At 37.3% G+C, this 25,867-nt stretch overlaps 1 protein-coding gene across 2 annotated transcripts in view; it reads left to right on the forward strand.

The window, feature by feature from the left end:
* Positions 1-25,867, forward strand: part of LOC126260134 (roquin-1) — a 234,916-nt gene that overhangs the window by 132,253 nt on the left and 76,796 nt on the right. For both annotated transcript variants that reach the window (XM_049957380.1, XM_049957381.1), the window contains exons 11-13: positions 9,084-9,212; positions 24,698-24,843; positions 25,000-25,220. In XM_049957380.1, coding sequence (XP_049813337.1) covers positions 9,084-9,212; positions 24,698-24,843; positions 25,000-25,220 — 496 coding nt within the window. The remainder of the gene's footprint in view (positions 1-9,083; positions 9,213-24,697; positions 24,844-24,999; positions 25,221-25,867) is intronic.

Here is a 25,867-nt window from a genome sequence, read left to right on the forward strand (position 1 = left end):
CAAAGCTTACTTGCTGACAGTCTTTTTGTTCTGCCTATGTGTGACAGCATCACCGCTATATGGTGAGTAGCAACTATCCTTTTCATAATATGCATTGTTCATCAGTGCCATGCATGTTACCAGTGTAGATAATTTGTCTGATTGTTTATTCCTGTTCAAAGGTTACCTCTTTTTTCTGTTTTGGTAGTAGATATCATGGGTTTAGTTACAGTACCCTTGGGTACATGTATTGTGCTACTAATAAGACATCAATAGATAGTAGGTGGTCCATCAGACAGATGTTGTAGTCATAATGAAATATGGCATAGTTGATGGAAAGTCAAAAATTTCTGAAGAATGTTGCTGACTTATTTCACTTAATCAGAGATGGTACTGAATCACTTGAAGAAGCCTCCTATATTGTTGACAGGTAATATACATGGAGTGTAATAAGACAAACTGTCCAGAAATTATGATTGTAAGCTGTGTTATTGTAGTGAGTGTAGAAAATGAATTCATTTATTGGTTAAAGGGAAAAAACTTTCGGCTTGTAATCTTGGTATGTAAAGTGCTAATGTACAGGTGTTAGGTTAATGGGTAAGAATGTTCCACTTTTTATGTGCAAATGCGAATAAAGATACTTGGAGACTGTTCTCTCTCTCTCTCTCTCTCTCTCTCTCTCTCTCTCTCTCTCTCTCTCTCTCGGGGTCATGTTTTAATTTTGTGGGATAACAATGAAAATCAGTAAATTCAGTTTCAAAGCCTACCATTCTCAGGAAATGGTGTCTGAATCAAGGTGCATGATTTGTATGTGCTTCACTCTATTGTTGCAAAATACATTACTTGCTAATGAAAAACAAAAGATTAACGCATGAAACACTTTATTTCCAATTGTCATTTACATACCCTTACAGTAATTGTTTATTCCATCAAGGTAGCAAGACAGAATTATTTTGATGAATGGAGACAGGTGAAATTTAGAAGTGTAGTGCAGTTGATAGACCATGTATATGTGCAAGATATTGTTGTATAAGCAAGCAGCAACAATATTAACCATACATGCATTTGATGAAACTATGATAGACACAGATTTTGACAACAGAGACATCCTGAAGTTGCTTTGGGATTTGATGGGTGATGAAATCTAGGTGTCCCGTACTTACATAAAAGTTGTTGTTGTTGTTGTGGTCTTCAGTCCTGAGACTGGTTTGATGCAGCTCTCCATGCTACTCTGTCCTGTGCAAGCTTCTTCATCTCCCAGTACCTACTGCAACCTACATCCTTCTGAATCTGCTTAGTGTATTCATCTCTTGGTCTCCCTCTATGATTTTTACCCTCCACGCTGTCCTCCAATGCTAAATTTGTGATCCCTTGATGCCTCAAAACATGTCCTACCAACCGATCCCTTCTTCTAGTCAAGTTGTGCCACAAACTTCTCTTCTCCCCAATCCTATTCAATACCTCCTCATTAGTTACGTGATCTACCCACCTTATCTTCAGCATTCTTCTGTAGCACCACATTTCGAAAGCTTCTATTCTCTTCTTGTCCATACTAGTTATCGTCCATGTTTCACTTCCATACATGGCTACACTCCATACAAATACTTCCAGAAACGACTTCCTGACACTTAAATCTATACTCGATGTTAACAAATTTCTCTTCTTCAGAAACGCTTTCCTTGCCATTGCCAGTCTACATTTTATATCCTCTCTATTTCGACCATCATCAGTTATTTTACTCCCCAAATTGCAAAACTCCTTTACTACATTAAGTGTCTCATTTCCTAATCTAATTCCCTCAGCATCACCCGATTTAATTTGACTACATTCCACTATCCTCGTTTTGCTTTTGTTGATGTTCATCTTATATCCTCCTTTCAAGACACTGTCCATTCCGTTCAACTGCTCTTCCAAGTCCTTTACTGTCTCTGACAGAATTACAATGTCATCGGCGAACCTCAAAGTTTTTACTTCTTCTCCATGAATTTTAATACCTACTCCAAATTTTTCTTTTGTTTCCTTTACTGCTTGCTCAATATACAGATTGAATAACATCGGGGAGAGGCTACAACCCTGTCTCACTACCTTCCCAACCACTGCTTCCCTTTCATGTCCCTCGACTCTTATAACTGCCATCTGGTTTCTGTACAAATTGTAAATAGCCTTTCGCTCCCTGTATTTTACCCCTGCCACCTTTAGAATGTGAAAGAGAGTATTCCAGTCAACATTGTCAAAAGCTTTCTCTAAGTCTACAAATGCTAGAAACTACATAAAAGTATTCTGAGGAAAAACTGACAAGCTGAAGTTCTGGAGTTAAAGACCATGGTAGGAGGGTTATTGGATCAGTCGCAGTTTTGCCAGTAGTTTGGAGAATAAAATGTGCTATTGGTAACAGACTGTGTAATCCAGACAGCCACTGCATCACCACATGTCACTTACCATGTAATTGAAGTCAGTCACCCCAGTAGCAGAATTGTGCAAGTCAGGAAAAAATTACAGATTGGTCAAATTTGAGATGACAAACCAAGAGCTGATTTTATGGGATTGTTCGGCACATTTTAGGAGTAACAGAGTATCAGGTATTTCCAAATAGATCATTGAAATTATATGTACCAAAGAGGTCATGTTGAGATGGATTATGAAAAAGTTCAAGGTGAAAAATATCAGGTGCTATATGAAGAGCATGCTGTGTTGATTTATATGTGTGATACCTTCTTGGAGGCCACGAAGTACTGATCTGTGACACTTAACAAGACCAGCTATTCATTTGTTTCGGGCAGGTAGGTTAGAAAATTTAAAAAGGGAAATGGATAGGTTAAAGTTAGATATAGTGCGAATTAGTGAAGTTCAGTGGCAGGAGGAACAAGACTTCTGGTCAGGTGAATACAGGGTTTAAATACAAAATCAAATAGGGGTAATGCAGGAGTAGGTTTAATAATGAATAAAAAAATAGGAGTGCGGGTAAGCTACTACAAACAGCACAGTGAACGTATTATAGTGGCCAAGATAGACATGAAGCCCATGCCTACTACAGTAGTACAAGTTTATATGCCAACTAGCTCTGCAGATGACGAAGAAATTGAAGAAATGTTTGGTGAGATAAAAGAAATTATTCAGGTAGTGAAGGGAGACGAAAATTTAATAGTCATGGGTGACTGGAATTCGACAGTAGGAAAAGGGAGAGAAGGAAACGTAGTAGGTGAATATGGATTGGGGCTAAGAAATGAAAGAGGAAGCCGTCTGTTAGAATTTTGCACAGAGCATAACGTAATCATAGCTAACACTTGGTTCAAGAATCATAAAAGAAGGTTGTATACATGAAAGAATCCTGGAGATACTAAAAGGTATCAGATAGATTATATAATGGTAAGACAGAGATTTAGGAACAAGGTTTTAAATTGTAGGACATTTCCAGGGACAGATGTGGACTCTGACCACAATCTATTGGTTATGAACTGTAGATTAAAACTGAAGAAATTGCAAAAAGGTGGGAATTTAAGGAGATGGGACCTGGATAAACTCACTAAACCAGCGGTTGTACAGAGTTTCAGGAAGAGCGTAAGGGAACAATTGACAGGAATGGGGGAAAGAAATACAGTAGAAGACGAATGGGTAGCTCTGAGGGATGAAGTAGTGAAGGCAGCAGAGGGTCAAATAGGTAAAAAGACGAGGGCTAGTAGAAATCCTTGGGTGACAGAATAAATATTGAATTTAATTGATGAAAGGAGAAAATATAAAAATGCAATAAATGAAGCAGGCAAAAAGGAATACAAACGACTCAATAATGAGATCGACAGGAAGTGCAAAATGGCTAAGCAGGGATGGCTAGAGGACAATTGTAAGGATGTAGAGGCTTATCTCACTAGGGGTAAGATAGGTACAGCCTACAGGAAAATCAAAGAGACCTTTGGAGAAAAGAGAGCCACTTGTATGAATATCAAGAGCTCAGATGGAAACCCAGTTCTAAGCAAAGAGGGGAAAGCAGAAAGGTGGAAGGAGTATATGGAGGGTCTATACAAGGGCGACGTACTTGAGGACAATATTATGGAAATGGAAGAGGATGTAGATGAATATGAAATGGGAGATACGATACTGCGTGAAGAGTTTGACAGAGCACTGAAGACCTGAGTCGAAACAAGGCCCCGGGAGTAGACAACATTCCATTGGAACTACTGACGGCCTTGGGAGAGTCAGTCCTGACAAAACTCTACCATCTGGTGAGCAAGATGTACGAGACAGGCGAAATACCCTCAAATTTCAAGAAGAATATAATAATTCCAATCCCAAAGAAAGCAGGTGTTGACAGATGTGAAAATTACCGAACTAACAGTTTAATAAGTCACAGCTGCAAAATACTAACGTGAATTATTTACAGACGAATGGAAAAACTGGTAGAAGCTGACCTCGGGGAAGATCAGTTTGGATTCCGTAGAAATGTTGGAACACGTGAGCCAATACTGACCTTACAACTTATCTTAGAAGAAAGATTAAGGAAAGGCAAACCTAAGTTTGTAGCATTTGTGGACTTAAAGAAAGCTTTTGACAATGTTGACTGGAATACTCTCTTTCAAATTCTGAAGGTGGCAGGGGTAAAATACAGGGAGCGAAAGGCTATTTACAATTTGTACAGAAACCAGATGGCAGTTATAAGAGTTGAGGGACATGAAAGGGAAGCAGTGGTTGGGAAGGTAGTGAGACAGGGTTGTAGCCTCTCCCCGATGTTATTCAATCTGTATATTGAGCAAGCAGTAAAGGAAACAAAAGAAAAATTTGGAGTAGGTATTAAAATCCAGGGAGAAGAAATAAAAACCTTGAGGTTCGCCGATGACATTGTAATTCTGTCAGAGACAGCAAAGGACTTGGAAGAGCAGTTGAACGGAATGGACAGTGTCTTGAAAGGAGGGTATAAGATGAACATCAACAAAGGCAAAACGAGGATAATGGAATGTAGTCGAACTAAGTCGGGTGATGCTGAGGGAATTAGATTAGGAAATAAAGACACTTAAAGTAGTAAAGGAGTTTTGTTATTTGGGGAGCAAAAAACTGATGATGGTCGAAGTAGAGAGGATATAAAATGTAGACTGGCAATGGCAAGGAAAGCATTTCCGAAGAAGAGAAGTTTGTTAACATCGAGTATAGATTTAAATGTCAGGAAGTCGTTCCTGAAAGTATTTGTATGGAGTGTAACCATGTATGGAAGTGAAACATGGACAATAAATAGTTTGGACAAGAAGAGAATAGAAGCTTTCGAAATGTGATGCTACAGAAGAATGTTGAAGATTAGGTGGGTAGATAACGTAACTAATGAGGAGGTATTTGAATAGGATTGGGGAGAAGAGAAGTTTGTGGCACAACTTGACTAGAAGAAGGGATCGGTTGGTAGGACATGTCCTGAGGCATCAAGGGGTCACAAATTTATCATTGGAGGTTAAAAATCATAGAGGGAGACCAAGAGATGAATACACTAAGCAGATTCAGAAGGATATAGGTTGCAGTAGGTACTGGGAGATGAAGGTGCTTGCACAGGGTAGATTAGCATGGAGAGCTGCATCAAACCAGTCTCAGAACTGAAGACCACAACAACAAGCAAGCAGCAACAATATTAACCATACATGCATTTGATGAAACTATGATAGACACAGATTTTGACAGCAGAGACATCCTGAGTTTGCTTTTGGATTTGATGGGTGATGAAATCTAGGTTTCCCGTACTTACATAAAAGTATTCTGAGGAAAAAGTGACAAGCTGAATGAAGTTCTGGAGTTAAAGACCATGGTAGGAGGGTTATTGGATCAGTCGCAGTTTTGCCAGTAGTTTGGAGAATAAAATGTGCTATTGGTAACAGACTGTGTAATCCAGACAACCACTGCATCACCAAATGTCACTTACCATGTAATTGAAGTCAGTCACCCCAGTAGCAGAATTGCGCAAGTCAGGAAAAAATTACAGATTGGTCAACTTTGAGATGACAAACCAAGAGCTGATTTTATGGGATTGTTCGGCACATTTTAGGAGTAACAGAGTATCAGGTATTTCCAAATAGATCATTGAAATTATATGTACCAAAGAGGTCATGTTGAGATGGATTATGAAAAAGTTCAAGGTGAAAAGTATCAGTTGCTATATGAAGAGTTTGATGTGTGATACCTTCTTGGAGGCCACGAAGTATTGATCTGTGACACTTAACAAGACCAGCTATTCATTTATTTCATACTGCCAAAGTTTTGCTTTCTTAACCTTCCTCCCTTCCATTTGTTTATGCAATAATCCAATGAAATTTGAAAATTATGTGTATTGTATGCTGCTCTGGATTCTGAATTCCAACACACATTTTCATTCGTTACTTTCTGCTGTTATTATCTGGTATTAAGTCTTTCTTGAACATGAGATGTAAGTGATGTATGTTTTCTCATGAAGCCTTCTTGCATATTTTGCTCTTTTCGTTCTTCCTGGATCTCCAAAGGCACCCAGATTAATGGAAAAGTGGGAATGATTTGCAACTCCTATCAGTGTTTTTTCTGTATCAGTTGTCAAATATATGCCGGTGGCAGCTTACTTATTCATCTACTTGCCTACAATTTTCATTCTTGGGAATCAAATCAGTAAATATCCCCAGTCATTCAACTGATTTATCCTTTCTTGCCCATTGCCAATGTCTTGTGATAGTTGTTGCTTCAATTTCACACTCACATTGTTTAGATGACATCATTAGTGATAAACTGTCACATTGGTTATCTCTTCATCTATTAGGGGAGTAAAATGGGCCAGTCATTAAGTCACTACAATTTGGTTGCCAGAGGAATGAGAGTAAAATTCTGGATGGTTCCATTTTTGAGGCCAAAGCCCATTCCATTCCAGTTTATTCACCACAGCCTACCAATAACATATGAATGTATTACATATAGCATGCATGTACAGTCTTCATTTAGTTTGTTAGCTGCCATATAGAGAAATACAAAGAAAAAATAATCTGTAATTAAAATGCAGTTAAATATTGAAAGAAAAATCTGATAACCACGTGGCAGCAGACCAATAACCCATACAAAAGTTATCAGATTTATCGGCTTTTGTTCACAAAATTCTCTCAGCTGACAGAAAACAAAGAAGAGGCTGAAGGAAAACTAATTTTAGTAGCAAAATAAAAAAGGCTTATGCAACATCTGATGGGGTGGGTGTGTAAGAATTTTGAGACTGAAAGCAGTAAAGTTAATGTTAGTAATGCTGCTGATGACCACAGCGGAAAATTAGGACTGTAGAAGAGACGCACTAAGTCGGAAATAAATAAAAGACAAGTGACATGGAAGAAAACAATATACAATAAAAACTAAACAAATGAAATACTATACAGTGAATGTAGAAGAGATGGAATACAAAAATGGAATAAATAAGTAAAATAAGTGTATAGATGGAAATGAACAAGATGGATTGGTGGAAAGAGGAGAGACTTGAAGGGAGATGTCAAAATTAGGTGAAGTAGTTGAAATAAGGTTGGACTCTTAAAAATTTTTGAAGAGTAGTTTCTTACATGTGAAATACTGACTTACTGGTCATGGGAGGAAGCAACAAATCACCCCAGTACTATCCTACTGTTGTGGTGCAGTAATATTTAGTACAATAAGGTTGTTTCATCTACATATTCCGACTGGCAGCTTAATTGGCAAGCCAACATGGGTGGCTGAATAGTTGGAGCATCACTACAAGTGGAATGTAATGCACATTCTTCCATTACTAACTTTTGGTAGAGTGGCAAGATGTGCAGAATCTGGAAAGACAATGTGGGATGATATGGGTCAGTATTTCATTTCTTCCTTCCAGCGTAAGTACTTCATTACTTCACATGTGGAAATCTGCTCTTCATTAATATGCTTTGTCCCTGCAACCCAGAAGTTACATTTTGCTTCCTGTTGTATTCTTTGTTATGTTGTCTCTTTCTATTTTATCCCTCTTTCCCTAGTTTCCATTGTACCCTGTGGGCAATTCATCCCTCCTTTTTTTCCCCCCTAACCTGATACTTAGCTTCACAGGACCAACTTACGGTCCCTTCCCTTTAAACATAAATTGTTCATTTATTATTTGTTCTCCTTTTAACAAATGCAAAATGAAAAATGAGGTCAGACTATTACTCACCTGCAGATAAATGATGAGTGATACATAAGCACACGTAAATGACCAGAAAATCAGATTGACTTCCAAGGTTCACTCCCTTTTCACATCAGTACTTGTATGGTACCAACAAATAAATGTGTGCTTTCATAACTTTGCCTACACATCACCCATCAGTAATCTGCAGGTAAGTGGTACCATGTACTTATTTTTCATTTGTTGTTAGTTATTTCCATTATTGTCGTGTTCTGTTTATTTTATGTAGTCATTTTTCAGTTTTCACGCCTTCCAGTAATGTCTGATGTGAAATCCTTAGTTTTCTAACCCTTTCAAATTCTGCTATTATCCTGAATATTTCCTAACCTTTATGAGTAAAAAGGCTGGTGAATCTTATAACTTGCACATATGTCTGTCATTCTGCTGCTACATGTTAAATAGTATATATGAAAAATATTGGGACAAATATTGAAACATAAATTGTGTGAATTTTTTTATGTAGCAATTTAGGGGTTAGCTTGGTGACAGTTATCGAGATGGTTATTATCTGTTCACCAATGTCACTCCTGTAAATGTTAGGTACTAAAAGAGTTCCCGTGTCTGTGGTTTCTCTTTTACCGTGTATTCCACTGTGTCAAGCTTATTCTTCATCATCAAAGCTCCTGTGAATGCCACACATCAATTATGCCCTTCAGTTTTATCTATTCCTAATTTTGGAGACATGTAATGATGACCTGTTGATGTTATTTGTCCTAGTGTAAAATCAACCAGTGGCCCTCTCTTCTGCAGAATAACATGGAAATAGTACATCTAGGGTGCCCCAAGTATGTTGTATTGCATTACACAGGGCATTGTTAGATCTGCTTCCGTTATTTGTTTGTGTGAATACAACTATTCTTATCCATTGTGTATTACAACAACTTGTTGTTTACCTGTGTGAGGGGGGATAGGTGATAGCTATTTTGAAATTCATTAATATAATATCTCATTTTTTTGTGTATAGAAAGTCACATCCAAGAGCTTAGCAGCTCTTCATCAGAGGAAGCTGGAAATAATTTCCCAGTTGGAGAAAGTTGTGGGAATATCTGCTGCATCAGCAATTTCCAGTTCTACTTCTTCCCAGGCCAGAGCGGTAAGAGTACTAAAAAAAAGTTGTGCACCAAAGTTAACAAATGAAACAAGAAATACATATACTGAACGATTTTTTAAACTTTCACTTATTCCCATAATTAGCACCTTAAAATATAAAACTGGTGGCTGTGGTATGGTGTGTGGTGACCCAGGTGGAAAATCTCAGACATGGCACTAGTTTTGCAGCATTCACCAGGCAGAAGTGGTTGTATAGGAGTTGATTTGAAGTGAAGCAATCTGTAAAGCAACTAAGTCATCACACTAACAATTCACACTGCATTCATGACCAAGCAAGGTGGCTCTGGACTTGCACATGGGAGAACCTAGTCCAGCTGATCTCCATTTACTGTGGTTTTTATAAATTGAACCACCCATATCAATTTGAGAACTAAGTGTGTAAATACATTAGTATCAATAGGTATCCAAATCTTATGGGGCAAACATGCAAAATAGTGTTGTACCAGGCCCATATATATAAAAATCTGGAACATCTGCACAAGGTATTCTTTTATGTTAATTGAAGACTTGCATTCCACTCCATCCCACCCAACCTCTCCCCTCCCCCCCCCCCTCCCCTCAAAAAAAGGTAACGAGAGTCACTTGATCATCTTTAATGGCATTCAAGGAAAATATAATGCATTCTTTAATGATAACATTTTAATACATGTTAAATGATAGTCCACTTCACTTTGGAATGGTTTGATTGGTGAGTCAGTTTTTGTCAACAGTACACTTAATATGCATCAGAGTACTACGTACTTTATCTTTAATATGTTTCAAATTAAATCATGAGTTCACCCGAGTTAACAAAAGTAAAATAAACATCTAGACAATATATATTTAAACTTTGTTACCAGAGGTGGTTTTTTCAATCCAAGGCCATTTTCTGCACTAAAACTGAAGCCTTGTTTGAGCAGCACTGGTGCTAGCATCAGAAGATACCAGTGTAGTCAACATGTGGCACAACTGTTGATTCTAACACATAATGTCATAATGATAGTTTCTTTATGTTTGCTGTGTAACATGGCTATTCCACTAATTTTATGCTTTTCTCCAAGTTTTCATCACAGCACTTTGATGTCATTATTTGCTCCCGCACTCTGGCTTCTTGCAAACCTGTGGGGTAGTTCCCTCTAGTTTCTGTCGGCACTCCTAAACAATGGTGAAATTGTAAGACTATCAAGTATCTAACTTCTCCTTTCACTCTCTTTACGTATTGGACAAACACTCTTGTCCTCATTAACAGCAAATGACTGTTCAGGTAATGTGTTGTCAACATTTTTCAGATTTCACAAACAAAATGATTTAGCTGCCTTAAAAGCTGTTGTCATACCGAACATGACTTATCACCTTTGTTCTTGCTGCTGAGTAGACACCAGAAATTCTTACTTGCCACTTGTTTCTTCCTTTTTCGCTTACATTTGTACTTTTGTAATACTACCAGCCCAATTTGACAGCCTGCCTCCAGCAAGCTACCCAAAGATAAAATTTCACATTGCAGTTAAATTGGTATGTGTATCGTACTATGAGAAACAATCACAAGGAGCCTTTTAGACTCCTAATCCAAAAGAGCCTGTAAGTAGGCTTCAGATAAATCAGTTTTGGAGAAAAACTGGCAGGCGGCAAGTTTAGCTTATAACTCGTCTGGACAGGGCAACTGGTAAGTGTCAGTGATAGATTGAGCACTAACTGAAACTTCAAAGTTGCCTCAAAGCTGAAGCTGACCAGTTGGTTTTTTAACAATCACATTTTAAATGTGAGTAATAAAGAAAAGAGATGCAAGCAGATTTCAGGCATGTGAAATGAAGTTCCTCAGAAGTAGGCTAGGAGTAACAAGGATAGATAGGATGAGGAATGAAAGGGTAATGGAAATAGTGATAGAGGAATCCTTCAGAGAAGAATAGAAACATCAAGGCTAAGGTGATGTGGACACTTAAAAGAATGGAAAACAAGATGTATCCCAATAAGATAAAAGAAATTGAGGTGCAAAGGAAATGGCCAAGACAAAGACAAAGGGAGGATGACTGAAAGGTGAGGAGGAATGTTGTAAAAAAAGAAGCGAGTACTGGACAAGAGTGAACACAGAAAGATGGTGAGAAAACAGGATTACCTGGTGGGGCTTATGTTCCAGGCAGACCCAGGCTGGAGCTGGAAAGTGTTCAAGATGATGATGATGATAAGGGGGTAGGTCACTCTCAATGGAATAGACTGTATGACCCCTGACAACATCGCCTATCCATTTGTGATTTCAATTTATCATGCAAAGCCATTGGAATAGGGCAAGCACAGAAGAAGCATGGATGCTCCATAGGTTTTAGGGTAATCTGGACCACAAAATTAGTGATACAACCTAACCCATCCCAGAAAAGAGAAGAGAACTCAGAACACAGAGAATCTTAAATGCTGGTAAGGCACCTAATCGGAAATGAGTTGCACTGTACCTGACATGGAAAAACCAAGCACTGAAAACATCCAGACCAAACAATTTTATGGTATCAGCACCATCCACTAACAAATAGCCAAGGAATGAACCACAGATTTATATATAATGGGGGCCAGAAATTGCCCCGAAGTTGAAATGTGCTGCTTTTTGTAACTCTCCAGACATTGAGTAACTGGAAATAACATAAGACATCCCAAATCCACATAAGTCCACTTGTAGTCTGAGCGCTTTACCTATCACTCACATTTTAACAAATGGTTTGTATGCTTCATAAACACTGGAGACACACAGTTAATATTGATGTCCATGTCTCCAGGAGGGGCTGGGAATGACACACAGATGCTACATGTTCATTTTTTGTAATGTTGGTGCAAGCCGTGCAGCACTGCCATTTCATGTTGCACAGAATGGTATGGGCAAGATGGGAGCACTGCCTTCGCTGTGGTTGTTGCTTGGAATATCGCTATCCAGTGCAGCATGGAGGCCACATTTTTATGGCTGCCATGTTGTCCCTCCCTTGAAAACTGTCTGATGCCTAGTATGGGATACCACAAAAGATTGAGCAATATTTAACACTCCAGCAAAGATGAATTCTTGCACTTGACACACCACATTCTCAGGAGTCAACTGAGCTATGGCGTCATGGGCCATAGAATCAGCATAGGAATCATGATAAGCATCAGTAACAAATTGACAGTTGCGATTGAAGGCGTGGAGCTCGGCTGCCCAAAGCCTGTAGTTCTGGTGGTACTGTTTATGACGACGATGAAATACTACACATGTTGCAGCGACCTTACAGTGATAACTTGACGATAACTTAACACATTTCTTCGAACAAAAATGATGCTAGTTTCTGGAGAGAGGCTAACTGGTACAACAACTGGTAGATCTGAAGAGAACGCCAAGAAAGAAGTATCCAGGCTTTGGGTACATTGTCATAAGAGGTAACGACAGCGGGTACACAGATGATGTGGAAGCCTACATAGTCAGTGTGGCCAACAAGTTCATGATAGCAGCTGTTGCTTGAGGACAGATTGGAGCACTGCCTCCATGGACAGAAGAACTGAAGGAACAACCGATAGACTGAACACACAGAAGGGAACACCACATTCATCATCATTTATATTGTAAGATACAAACAACAGCATTGCCACAGTGAACCAAAGTTTATTCATCTTCCTCATAGAAGCACGCAACAGTTGAGAACAAGACACGAAGAAAGAAACCATCCAGGTACTGATACAAGCAGTTAGTGTCAATAAATATAAACATAATATGTGAGTGAGTGCCTACTGCACTGTACTTATAAAGAGGATGGTTCTATTAGCTGGGTTGGCAGAAGCTGGATCCTGTGTACAAGTCGTGTGGCTCACTGCAGGTGGCCCCTGGTGGCCGGCCATCACAGATGCCATTGGCGGAATGTTCAAAGTATAATGCGCCAACAGACGTATCCAAGTATTCTGTACAGGCTTGTAGCAGTATGCTACAGCTTTTGTCCTGTTATAATATGCCCCTGATATTTCGCATCTGCAGCCAAGGCCTTTGGAAAAAGTACTCTAATCTTCGCTGTGGACTCTTCTTCAGGATCTGCAACTCACTTTACCATTATATAGGACTCTGGCTGATAATGAGTTTTATCTGTCAGTCAGACATAATGAGATTCATAGATTCATTAGCATTATGATACACAATGTTAGTAAAGTCAGTAATTTGTTATGACATAATAGTAACATGAGCAGGTCAAGTATCATAACAACTAAATAAACATTGAAACCGTTGGGAAAGCTTGTGATCTGTGAAGTGCATTAGTTATTAGTACTGATAATTTGCTGCATCAGCAAGTTGAACCCATTATTCCTGATGAACAGAATGTCCTGTTTAACTACAGACATTGTATAATACTTCATGTAACGTGCTGTTAAAGGCACACATTTCATGTGCGAGGTACATAAACAGGACAGCAGTTCCGTATGAAATCCCATGTCTGAGAATATATTTTAACTGTCTCAATGAAAAACATTGTTCAAACAAATTGTGTTCTAGTGTGAAGCTTCAGTAACATTATAGAGAACTGGACCAATTATGGGAACAGTTATTGGAGACTTCAGGTACAACGGAGAAAGAAATATGGTTGCGCTAATCTATAGGAGAATTTAAGTGTGAATAATATCTTGTACATAAAAAGTAATCCTTGGGTGCTGAGATATGTAGTAAGCATGTTGTTTGCCTCCTATACATAATCAAAAGATTAAGAATAAGTGTGGCTGGAAGTTGCAGAGCAAATGGAACCTCATAGTGCAGAGCTTAAACTAATAGCTGATCACAACTGCCATGCAGAAGCCGTTTCAGTTACCCTTATTAACTAGTTTAGGAAAACAGAATTACAGTAATGTAGGACTGACAAAGAACTTGTCATTTTGTTGCACCTCTTAGAATGGTAGCATTCATATGAGCATTCATGGAGATTGTAGAAGTAACTGGAAAAAAAGTAGTTTCAATAACTGCCTTAGCAATTTCGTGAGCCTGTGCCATATCTGTTTGAGAGCTTTCAAGATCTCAGCTATCTCTATTACTATTTTTGTAATTCATATAATTGATTTAACACTCATATTATGTGCTTATCAGTTTCCATCTACATAATTGAATCAAACTGTAGAACAGGTAGGCGACCATACAGTTGATGGATTGAAGGCTTGTACACAATATATACACTTAGGACTTGCAATGGACTTTAGAGCATGTAAATAAGCACTTACCGTCATAAGGGAGCATTCCCAAGTGTCAGTAAACGACCTTGGTGACACATGGCAGGTTTGTGGAAGGGGTTAAATAGTGCAATGCACATTTTTAATTTGTGCCCAATTTCACTTTCAATCAGTAATTAGGCATTTTAGATTAGAGGGAATACCCAAAACGATGTTATATAAGAAATGTTTTTCATATAAAAGTTGCTACATAATTAATGCTCTTGAAAACTGTAAAATCAACTTTTAATTGTTTGAAATTTTACAACATACCCCACCATCATTAATTAATTTTGAAAATTGAAAACGTCTATTAAAACACAAATGAGAGAAGCTTGAAGCCACATACAACACTGTGTAATGAAGCTGCTTCATTTTTGGAAAATAAACTGTGCACATTGTGCTGTCAGAGTATTTTCAATATACCTAATTAAAATGTTTAAACATTCATTACTATTTTAATTATTTTTTTACTTATATTTGTTTTATGTTTTAAATTGTTATTTCACTTATTACATTCATGTTTTCTTTGTTTTTTGCAAATATCGTATCACATACATGTATTTTGTTGATTGGAAGTAATATACAAGTCATTATTATGATAGAAAATAATTTCAATAATGATAATCTGTAAGGAAATGCGTAAAACATTGGTTCTTTTACGCCATACACATTAAACTTAATGAACTTTCTTCATGTAATATGCACAACAGAGAAAACAATATAAAAAAGTCAGTAGAAGATCAAATTGTTGCAGGTGATCCTCTAAATATCCTGATTTGTATCAGGCATATTTCAGTACATTAGTAAGCCTTGGCGAAGAGAGTTGATTTTGTACTAGTGACTGCAGCTTGATTGTATTGTTTCTCAAACGGAGATTGACCTCATGCTCATTCAACAGAACTATATCTGAAAATCTCACAAAGTTCTTCCAACATCAAAAGCTGTATACATTCCACAACTGTACCTGTGTGTCAAGTCCTTTGAGATCACCAGATAATTTTTATCCTCAGGTACAATGCTCAAAATGTTCTTTTTTTATTCACTGACCACCTGCATTTTCAGTTTTAAAAGAAACTAATGGTGGTGGTTTTAGACCGAAAATTCTAGACTCGTTTTTTGAAGCTCCAAATGTCTTTGTGAAAGCATCAAAATCTGGTAAACAAACGACTGACCATGTCAAAATATATTTGAAAGATATTTTTTTCCCAGTTAGGAAGAAATGTGTGTATTGTTGAGAGCATCATACCTGAGGCCAAGGAATTTGTTCATCTGGTGATCCCATAGGTTCAACAGCACACATACAACTGTGGGATGTATCAGCTTTCTATGTTGGAAGAATTTTGCGAGAAGGCTTTCAGATCTAGTTCTGTTGAATGATTATGATGTCAATCTGCACTTGAGAAACCATGTAATCATGTTGCAGTCATTAGTACATAATCGGTTCTCTTTGCCAAGCTCTACCAATTTACTGAAATATGCCTGATACAAATCAGGATATTTAGATAATCACCCATGACAATTTGAAATCCTGCTGAATTTCGTTTTATATTGTTTTCTCTGTTGTGTGTATTATGTGAAGAAATTTTGTTCATTGTACCTGCATGACTGGAAAAAAAATGATAATAATAATAATAATTAAACCTTTCTTTACAGATGATCATTACTGTGATTGTTTTCTATCATAATAATGAGCTATTGGTACCTATTATTTTCAATTAATGAAACACATGTACCTGAAACAGTAAACTAAAAAAATAAACAACTAAAAATATAAAATAAATCAAACAATGGAAAATCCAGGATGGAATGTAACAATATTATGAAAAGGAAAGTTGCTACGCACCATATAATAGAGATGCTGAGTCGCAGATAGGCACAACAAAAAGACTGTCACAAATTTAGCTTTCAGCCAGTAAAACCATTGCCAAAAATAGATCACACACACACACAAAATGTAAATGCGTCCTACACACACAACTGCAGTCTCAGGCAAGTAAAGCCACACTGCCAATAATAATTTAAAACTTAAAACAAATATAAGCAGAATGAATAATTAGAATAGTAGAGTATGTTGAAAATACTCAGTTAGCACATTGTGTACAACTTATTTTCCAAAAATGGTGTTTTGAAACCAGCTTTTTTATACAGGGGTTTATGTGGCTTTGAAAGCTGCTCTAATTTACGTTGTAATAAAAGTTTTCATTTTTCTGAATTAATTGATGCAGGGGTATTTTGGAGAATTTCAGATTACTGCAAAGGTTGATTATACAGTTTTCGAGAACATTAATTACATATGAACTTTATATGAAAACCATTTTTATATATCATTATTTCGAAGATGTTCCCTCTAAACCTAAAATGCCAAATTACCCTTTGGGGTGGGTTACCACATAGAAGTGAAATTTGGCACAAAGAAAAAAAAAATGTGTATTGCACTATTTAGCTCCCTCTCACACCCACCAGTTTTCATCAAGATCGTTTATTGAGATCTCAGAATGTTCCCTTGTCAGTGCTTTGGCCTATTTAGGGTGAAGATCTGTCTTGAGTTAAACTGGTTGAGTGAACATTAATCTCTGTTTGTCTGATCACGCCACGAAACCTTTATCCATACCAAAACCACCAACAGTCTTTTCTGTAAAATCGGTGGTTATCCTCTCAGGGTTTTGTAAATAACTCGCCAAAGTCTTCACAGTAGGCATAATTCTCAAAGCTGCTGCACAAACAGGTCTAGGATGCAATAACCTCTCTGATGCATAATTCTCACACTAACCAACCATGTATCAGCCTGTAATGGAGCAGCTGATCTACATTCTCAGACAGATTTTCAACCACCTTTCATCATGCCCTGAAATGAGAGCTATTTCCCGTTACTACTACCCTCTTCACCCATAGTAGTATGCCATTTTCCACCAAACCTCCGAAACTGCACTAGGGTCCTTCATGGCCCAGAGAGCAAAATGTCAATCAGCACCATCTTAGCTGTTGTTATTAACAGCATAACCAGCACAGCAAGAAGACTATTGGCGAGCTCATAATTTGCAAACGATTTAATGATATATTGTTCTCCCCCAAACCCACAGTGACAACTCGGTAATTACAGTTAACTTTTCAGAAGTTAGATAAATGGGTCACATGACAAACTTTGTTTTGCATTGAGAAAGCAGTCTCTGTCAATTTCAGCCCCATTTCACAAATATTAATTGCCACAGTTGTGAGATATGGTCATCATATTCAATTTCCACAACAGTCAGAAATTTCTGATCCCACTGGTAGATGTGGGGTACTGAAAGGTTAAGTTTAATAGAATTTTGCTAAACATTTCACCAGGTCTGACTAGATTGTGAGTGTTGATTCTGTGGATGGTCTGATATTCTTATTTCAAAATCCTGAATGCAGTACATCGTGGACCCACCAGACTTTCAGCTGGAATGTATAAAAGAAGCCCTACCCTTGCCGTATGTGCAGAAACCAGCGAGCTTCATCCAGCTACCCAAAAACAACTTTTGAAGATAAATTGGGCACAAGGTCTCCTCAATTTTTCATAGTTTCTCGCACAATAGCAGAGAGAGTGTGCAGTAATCATCTGCAAGCCACAAAGTCAGTATAGATCCAAGTGAAGCAGATTGTGCTGGAATACGGTATAGTGAAAGTGAGGGTTCTTCCACAGAGTTAGAGTTAGCAGGCACTTCAGTTAATCAATAGACCCATTATAATTTTTAAACATCTCATATGAGAAGGCAAGTACAGCAGATTGCTTCTATTGGCATCTTTCCGATAAACATGTAAGTGAATGTTCTGTAGTAGCAGGAAGTGTGGTAGTCTGCTTTGTCTTTAAAACCTAAGAGAATTACATGTGATCCTCATGCACTGAATGTTTTGCCTGTTTTAATTCTCTTAGTGCTCTCCAAACTATCTTGTAAATGTGCCCAGCATAAATGTTTGCTCAGGGCATCCTCATTTCTCTCCAATAACAGCATAAATATATGTCACTCTGCTGAGTGCCAGAAGCTATAGTTGCAGCAGCTAGAGAGGCTTGTGAGGGAAGTGTGATAACGAAATGTACTATTTGCTTGAATTTGATGGTGTCCTCGGTAAGAAATAAAGTTATGGATGAGTGGGAAAGAGCGTGCCATGGCAGCAAGAGAAAATATACTTCACCTGGCGAAATTGGCCACTCAGCAGTGGTGTATGTCTACCTTTATCCAAATGAGGTAATTCTAGCATCCCTCCATTCAAGGTATGGTCCTACAGCCACAGCTTCCTCTTCTGTTAAGAAGAGGCATTAGAATGTTGATCATCACTATCAGTGTATCTCATTTTGATTGAATGGGGGTTTATATGATGACAAAGTAGCTTCAAGTAATTTAGCTGGTGATATATGGTCTCTATTTTGGGTGGTGACACTATCAATGTCAAATACTTCGTAAAATTACGTGGGGGGGAACAAATCTTATACCCAAACTGATAGGAAGAAGTCCCCGCCCCCTCTTACACAGATTCTAACTACTATGCATTAAAGTTAGTATATTTTAGTTATATTTTTCTTTTATTTTCTGATTTAAATTATTTTTGTATTTCTTAATAATGTAATATTTTTACTTTTTGCTGTTTGTTTCTGTTCCTTAGCCGCACAGTTTTCATTAATTTTTTGGAAGAGTACTATTAACCGAGCCACTGACTACCCGAAAAGCAACAAGAACAATACTAAATTCATTATCAAATACAAGGTCATCTATGAAAACAGCCATGTCATATATGAATTCCCCTGTAACTATGGCACAACCTTTTATGTGTGAACAGACACCAACTAGCTGTCAGTCAGTATTAATGACATGTTACAAACTGTCATTGAGGACTGATTTGACCATCCATTGGCCACGCATCTATAGTGCTCAACACATTGTGATCAGTTACAAAAATATCCTTCATAACCTGTGCCAGTATGATTCCTCCCTCCCCTACCACCCCTCATTTCTTTTTCTCCCAACACCAGCATGTCTGAGCTACACAGTTGGGACCAATTTCTACTGCACATTCTTTTGTTCTGCAGTCTTCCTGGCCTGAATCACCACTCCTGTATACACTTCATCATTCCCTCTCGTTCCTAGCAACCAGTTTCGAAAAAGTTACTACTTCACTGTGAGCCCCTATCCCCAATTGTAGTCATGCTTATAAATTGAAGGACTTTCATCCACTCTGTTATTGCTCCAATTTCACATTTCACATTGGTAAATCTCCTATTTTACCAGTGCCGCACTCCCTAAACCAGTGTGTGGAACACTCAAATACCTCTCCCTACCTAAGTCAAGCAGTCAGTGGTGCATTATCCATATCATTGTCTCATACTAACCCTCTCTCACCTAGCTCTTGATCCTCTCTCCCCTTCACCACTTCCCTGTTCATTATTTATATTCACTGCAGAATTTTTGAGTATCATGGTAATAATTTATTGTAAAATTAACACACTGCATGCGGATGTGCACGAGGCCAGGCACATTGTGATCAAAGATGATTGAGGGTCATGAATCAAACATTAATGTAGAACTAATACACAAACAATATTCTCAATTGTTTGTGCACAATAATATTACTAGAGTTTTATAAATTTAAAATTTCCTTGGTGGTATCATTTTAACTAATGGAGTGTTAGAAAGCTATGAAGAGAAACTATTAGCAAATTTTGTGGGGTACTAAAATTGTTTTGCCACATTTGAGTGCTTGAAAAATAATTAAGTCATCATCTTTTTCTTCTAAAAACTACCATTACAGCCTGTAAGGGCTTGGAGACGAAAGTGTTCATGCACATGTCATAGAATCCTTTTAGATCACAACATGGTGGTTGATGAACACTTGGTTCATCTTTAATGACATCATTGGTGCGTTTTATAGTGTGGTGAAGTGAGTACCACGGCATCAGAAGAATTCATCATCTCAATATTCATCACTGAGCATCGTTTTGGCCTTGTTGCATGGACAGTTACTTTTCTGGAAAGTGATACATCTGGTGAGAGAGACTTCACTGAAGGGATACAAGTGAACACAATTATATTGACATTATACATTAAAAAATACTTATACCATGTTGGATGCCACCAAGTGATTTTTTTTCCCTGTTCCAAAGCCCAGTTTCCATGCTCTGTAGGTAATAAGAGAACATGTAGGTTGTTTTGTGTGACATCACATTTGCAGTGAGCTGATTGTTCTGAAACATTTGTCTTTCCAAACATTGTACTCTTACCAATTACATAACGGACTAACACATACTCTGCTTCACTGCTTTGTAGATATGTGTGTGTTGGAAAACATTTCCTTTACTTTTTTTTTATGATGTGTTTTGACAATGCCCAAAGTGGCAAAATTAGCTAGTTGCAATTTAAATGAAGTGTGTAAATAGATAATAGCCTCAGGTGGGAAAATAACTTCTTTTGATAACTTCAATGTAGCTGTGGACCCAACGTAAAAATCACTGTTTATGTACATGGCCATACAGGCAGTCATTTTTCTCTCACTCCATTCACAAGTAAAATGGGAATGGGAATTATTATCAATTCACAGAGGATAATAAATACTATTTATTCCCATTTATATATCAGTATGCTTGATTGTTTTCCAATTTAATTTATACTAATTTCGAAGCAACAAGGCATCTTCTTCAGGTATAAGACTGGAGGAATCAGTGTATATATGCAAATATATCATCTGAACATAAGGGAACTGCTTATCCGTTTATGTATAAACTATTTTGTAAAAGCATCAACTTGGCTGTTGAGTTGAAGAGTTTTCATACCATTTGTTACATGTGCATCAGATGGATATACCAGTTCCTGTGCTTGAAAATAGAGCCTTGTTTCTTTGAAATCAATCCAAATTAAATAAGAAAACAACAAATAAACACAAATAGATAAAGAGGGTATCATATATTACTGAGTTTTCTTCATGAACATCTCAGTAGCTGACTTCCCCAATATCTTCCATTTCTGTGGAAGCTACAAGAGAATTACCAGCAATACATGCCGATGCTTTTGTTTTGAGAGCAAATTTGTGGTCTGTCATTGACTTTGGCAGCGGTCTACATTTTCTGGCACTCTGTACTCATCAACCAAAGATCACTTGTACAAATCCCAACCCTTGGTAAACATAAAAGGCTTATTAAATGCTTAGCAGTAAATGCAAAACCTCACCATCGATGCCTTAGCAGCAGTTTTAAGTCTATATTGTGAATTGATTTGTATCCTTGAATTGATTTGTATCCTTGATAGTTCAGTTACAATTTAATTTTATGTTGGGTCATTACTAAGGTATTTGTTCCATGTTTTCTTTGTCTGTTTCTATTACAGTATTTTATTTTCATTCGTATTACTTTCCTTTGCCTTATTTCACTTCGCTTTATTCCATACTTTGTATGTATGAGTGCACCTCATTGTGCAAAATATTGTATGATTCAACACCACCTTAGTGAAAAACTTGAATCTTCTATTTTTTGCCTTCCTATAACACTTTCTTCCCTGATTGTGCTCTTCAAAGAATTTAACCCTCCATAGTATCATAGTATGTCTACATTAATATAGTGGTCTTCAGAGCATTGTCATAGACGAGTATTTACAGCAGTTTTATATACCTGTTAAATTGCACAGCTAATTTATAAATAAACATTTTACTAGTTTAAGCTAATTTACATTTATTTTCTATGTAATAAAGACAAATCTCTTGTCAGTGTGTGTGATAACTAATAATGCCTCTGGTCAACTTGAAATCTTTGATACTGTAGTTATATTGCAATCTTTGGCTTGTTTATAATGTGTAAATCCTGTATTCGTATCTGTGGCTAAGTGTGTTCAGCGATGTTTACGAAAAACGAGATATATGTTTCCAACAGTGCCTCATAAAAGTAATATACATCTAGTGAAAGTTTTAACTTGTGAAATTGTGAAAAACAAGACACAATGGTTTCAAAAATACGTCCTAAAAGAGATATATATACCTGCAAAAAGATTTATTTGTAAGTAACACCTCAAAACGTAAATTAAACTGTAAATATTTCATGTAACTGTACCACATGTAGTGATTATTTGCTCTTATACGTTAAACATAAATTATGCTGTAAATATTTCGTGTTACTGTACCACATGTAGCGATTATTTGTTCTCGTTTCTGTCTAGCCACAGATACTCAACCACCCACATAATGGGTACAAAAAAGCACTAAATGTATACACCATCTGATGATGAGTTGCTAGGCAGCTCGAAACCGGTCATGGTTAAATAAAATACATCTACATAAAAGGCGACTGGTTGCAGTAATTTCTGAAAACCTGTTCACACCACAGTCGCAGTGCTCCACATCCACAATGGATAAAAGTCTTATTTACAGCAGTTGTTGTAACATAGAAATCTATGCCTGAGACATATTTCTTCACTCGCACTTCACCATTTGCCCATCTGTGAAGATCAAAATTAAATTTGTTACCACCAGTTGTAGAAATGTCTGAAGACTAGTGAACTGCCATTGGGTAGGGTATGCTTTTCTCCGAGGCAACAAGAAATAACCTCTAAGGATATAGCTTGTTTCATCAGGCATTACACTGTTCATATATTAATGTCTTTGACATTGATCCTTCTCTTCCAAATCTTCTTCAGATTTCAGCTGGTTTTCCATCCCCACTCCCAAGGAATTCTATTATTATGCAGTTTCAGAGAAACAGATACATCAGTTTTTGTAATTAAAAAAATTAAAAACTTCCTGGGTGTCTCACTAATGTCTGATCCGGTACACAAATTATTTTCAGATTCATATATTAATGTCTTTGACATTGGTCCTTCTCTTCAAAAACTTCTTCAAATTTCAGCTGGTTTTCCATCCCCACTTCCAAGGAATTCTATCATTATGCAGTTTCACAGTAACAGATACATTAGTTTTTGTAATTCAAAAAATTAAAAACTTCCTGGGTGTCTCACTAATGTCTGATCCGGTACAAAAGTTATTTTCAGATATAAAACTAGAGCTATAAAATGCACTTTGTCCAAAAGGGTGTTTTTTCCCTCCTCCACTGTACTAAAAGTGGTCACAGTTTCCAAAAGATGTCATGCTTTCAATTGCGAGATTTCTTTCTGCCATGTTAGTCCACTCTCCTGCACATGTGCGAGTGCTGTTATGAAGAATATACAGTTTTCCTGAAGGGCCAGGATAAGTTCAAAGGCAGTGTTGTTGTGCTGCATGTATTCTTAGTTCTTTCGTATTGAAAAGCCAGTCAGCTCTTAATTGACAATTATAGTTTAGTATTAATTGTGCCTGCTATAATATGTGAATGTTAATATGACTTCCAGATAATGCAAGGTTCACTTACAGGATAAAATTTTACATGAATGTTAAGGTTATTTATGAGTGGTTTGTATTTAAAATTTCAAATAAATTCAAATCAGGTTGCTGAGTGACTAGAAATATTTCATAATCCTAAATTCATAAATATAATATGTATCTAAAAACAAAGATGATGTGACTTACCAAACGAAAGCGCTGGCAGGTCGATAGACACACAAACAAACAAACATACACACAAAATTCAAGCTTTCGCAACAAACTGTTGCCTCATCAGGAAAGAGGGAAGGAGAGGGAAAGATGAAAGGATGTGGGTTTTAAGGGAGAGGGTAAGGAGTCATTCCAATCCCGGGAGCGGAAAGACTTACCTTGGGGGGTGGGGGGGGGGGGTGGGGGGGAAGGACAGGTATACACTCTTTGTCTTTAAATATGTCTGCTTGTGTCTGTATATGTGTGGATGGATATATGTGTGTGTGCGAGTGTATACCCGACCTCCCCCCCCCCCTTCCCCCCTAAGGTAAGTCTTTCCGCTCCCGGGGTTGGAATGACTCCTTACCCTCTCCCTTAAAACCCACATCCTTTCGTCTTTCCCTCTCCTTCCCTCTTTCCTGATGTGGCAACAGTTTGTTGCGAAAGCTTGAATTTTGTGTGTATGTTTGTGTGTCTATTGACCTGCCAGCACTTTCGTTTGGTAAGTCACATCATCTTTGTTTTTAGATATATTTTTCCCACGTGAAATGTTTCCCTCTATTATATAAATATAATATGTTATAATCAATAATTTTACTAGTTTGTTATGTTATGGCCTTCAGAATTAGTGCATATTTCTTTTACTGCATGGTGCTTGTGATTGCTACAACTTGAATAAATGTTGTGAGAGCCTCAGCCATAAGCATTGTTTTTCAGTCTTATGCTGACTGTTTTTCTTCCGCTCCCTCGATTACTGAAAAAAATTGTATTTGCATCAATTTATGGTTGCAGACAACTTCATTCCCAAACACTGACAATGATGTGTGCACATCAACATATTCCATTTGGACATCTGGAGGAATTCTCCACACAGGAAGAGGAAGTGGTTCTCAGGTTAGCCACATTTCCACAGCTACACAGCCTGCTGCTTTCTACAGGTAAATCTCTCTCCACTATCTTAATGCAAGGAGACATGAACATAAAAAATGTGGCCCTTGGAATAAATATAAATAAGTAAAAATTAATGATCAGTATTTTGGGTTATGTGGTTGATTACTTGTTTTTAATAAAAAATTTATCCATGTTGCTTACAGGTCAGATTCAATTCTTGCAGATGATGAATTCATCCCATTTGATCCACCCATTGTCAGCAAGTATGGTCCAATTTCTCGGATGTCAAAGGCAATCCTACGTCCCAGTAGTTCAGTACAGGTTTCTTCATCTTTTGGTGATGGAACAATCTCAACCCCAATGGTACGCCGTCCAGTACCTGCTGCTAGCCCTGTTGCTTCTTGGTACTTCAGTACCGCACAAGGTAAATGATGATGATGATTATTATTATTATTTATTTATTTATTTATTTATTGCTGTCCTTGTATAATTAAATCTGTAGTCTCAGTTTTCGATCTCAAGGCACTTCTGTCCATAATTCAAAAATTAGAAAAGAATACTCATGTCCTTTTTGTTTAGTTTGATATTTCTGCGAGTGGCACATCGTAGAGTACTATCAAGATTCTAAAGAAACAAAATTCTTTATATTACTAAGGAACTGTCTATTGTGGCATAGTAGTGTATAATTGTTATTTGTAATAGAGATGTGTACTTAGACTGTGACGAGTTTCTTCAAAATCAAGCATTTGGTGAATTCAAGTGACAACCATGTGCATACATTTCAACAAGAAGTTCTTTAGATGAAGGGGCTCACTAGATTTGTCTATGGCAACATTAATTACAGTAATTACATCATCATTTTTGCTGCTGTCTAAAATTTTTAATAACTTGGTGTGCTTATGGATGAGATATCATATTTCAAAATTCAGGCTATTTTGAAGTCTTGTAATATGCTAAATAAAAATCATGTATGTGCTCATTTATTTATGTATGCATAACCTGACTTCTGGCTTTTCCCTTTTCTGGGGCTGCACATCACACAGATGCGATTTGAAATTCTGCATTATATTC

The sequence above is a fragment of the Schistocerca nitens genome, chromosome 5 (assembly GCF_023898315.1).
Source record: "Schistocerca nitens isolate TAMUIC-IGC-003100 chromosome 5, iqSchNite1.1, whole genome shotgun sequence".
NCBI lineage: Eukaryota > Metazoa > Arthropoda > Insecta > Orthoptera > Acrididae > Schistocerca > Schistocerca nitens.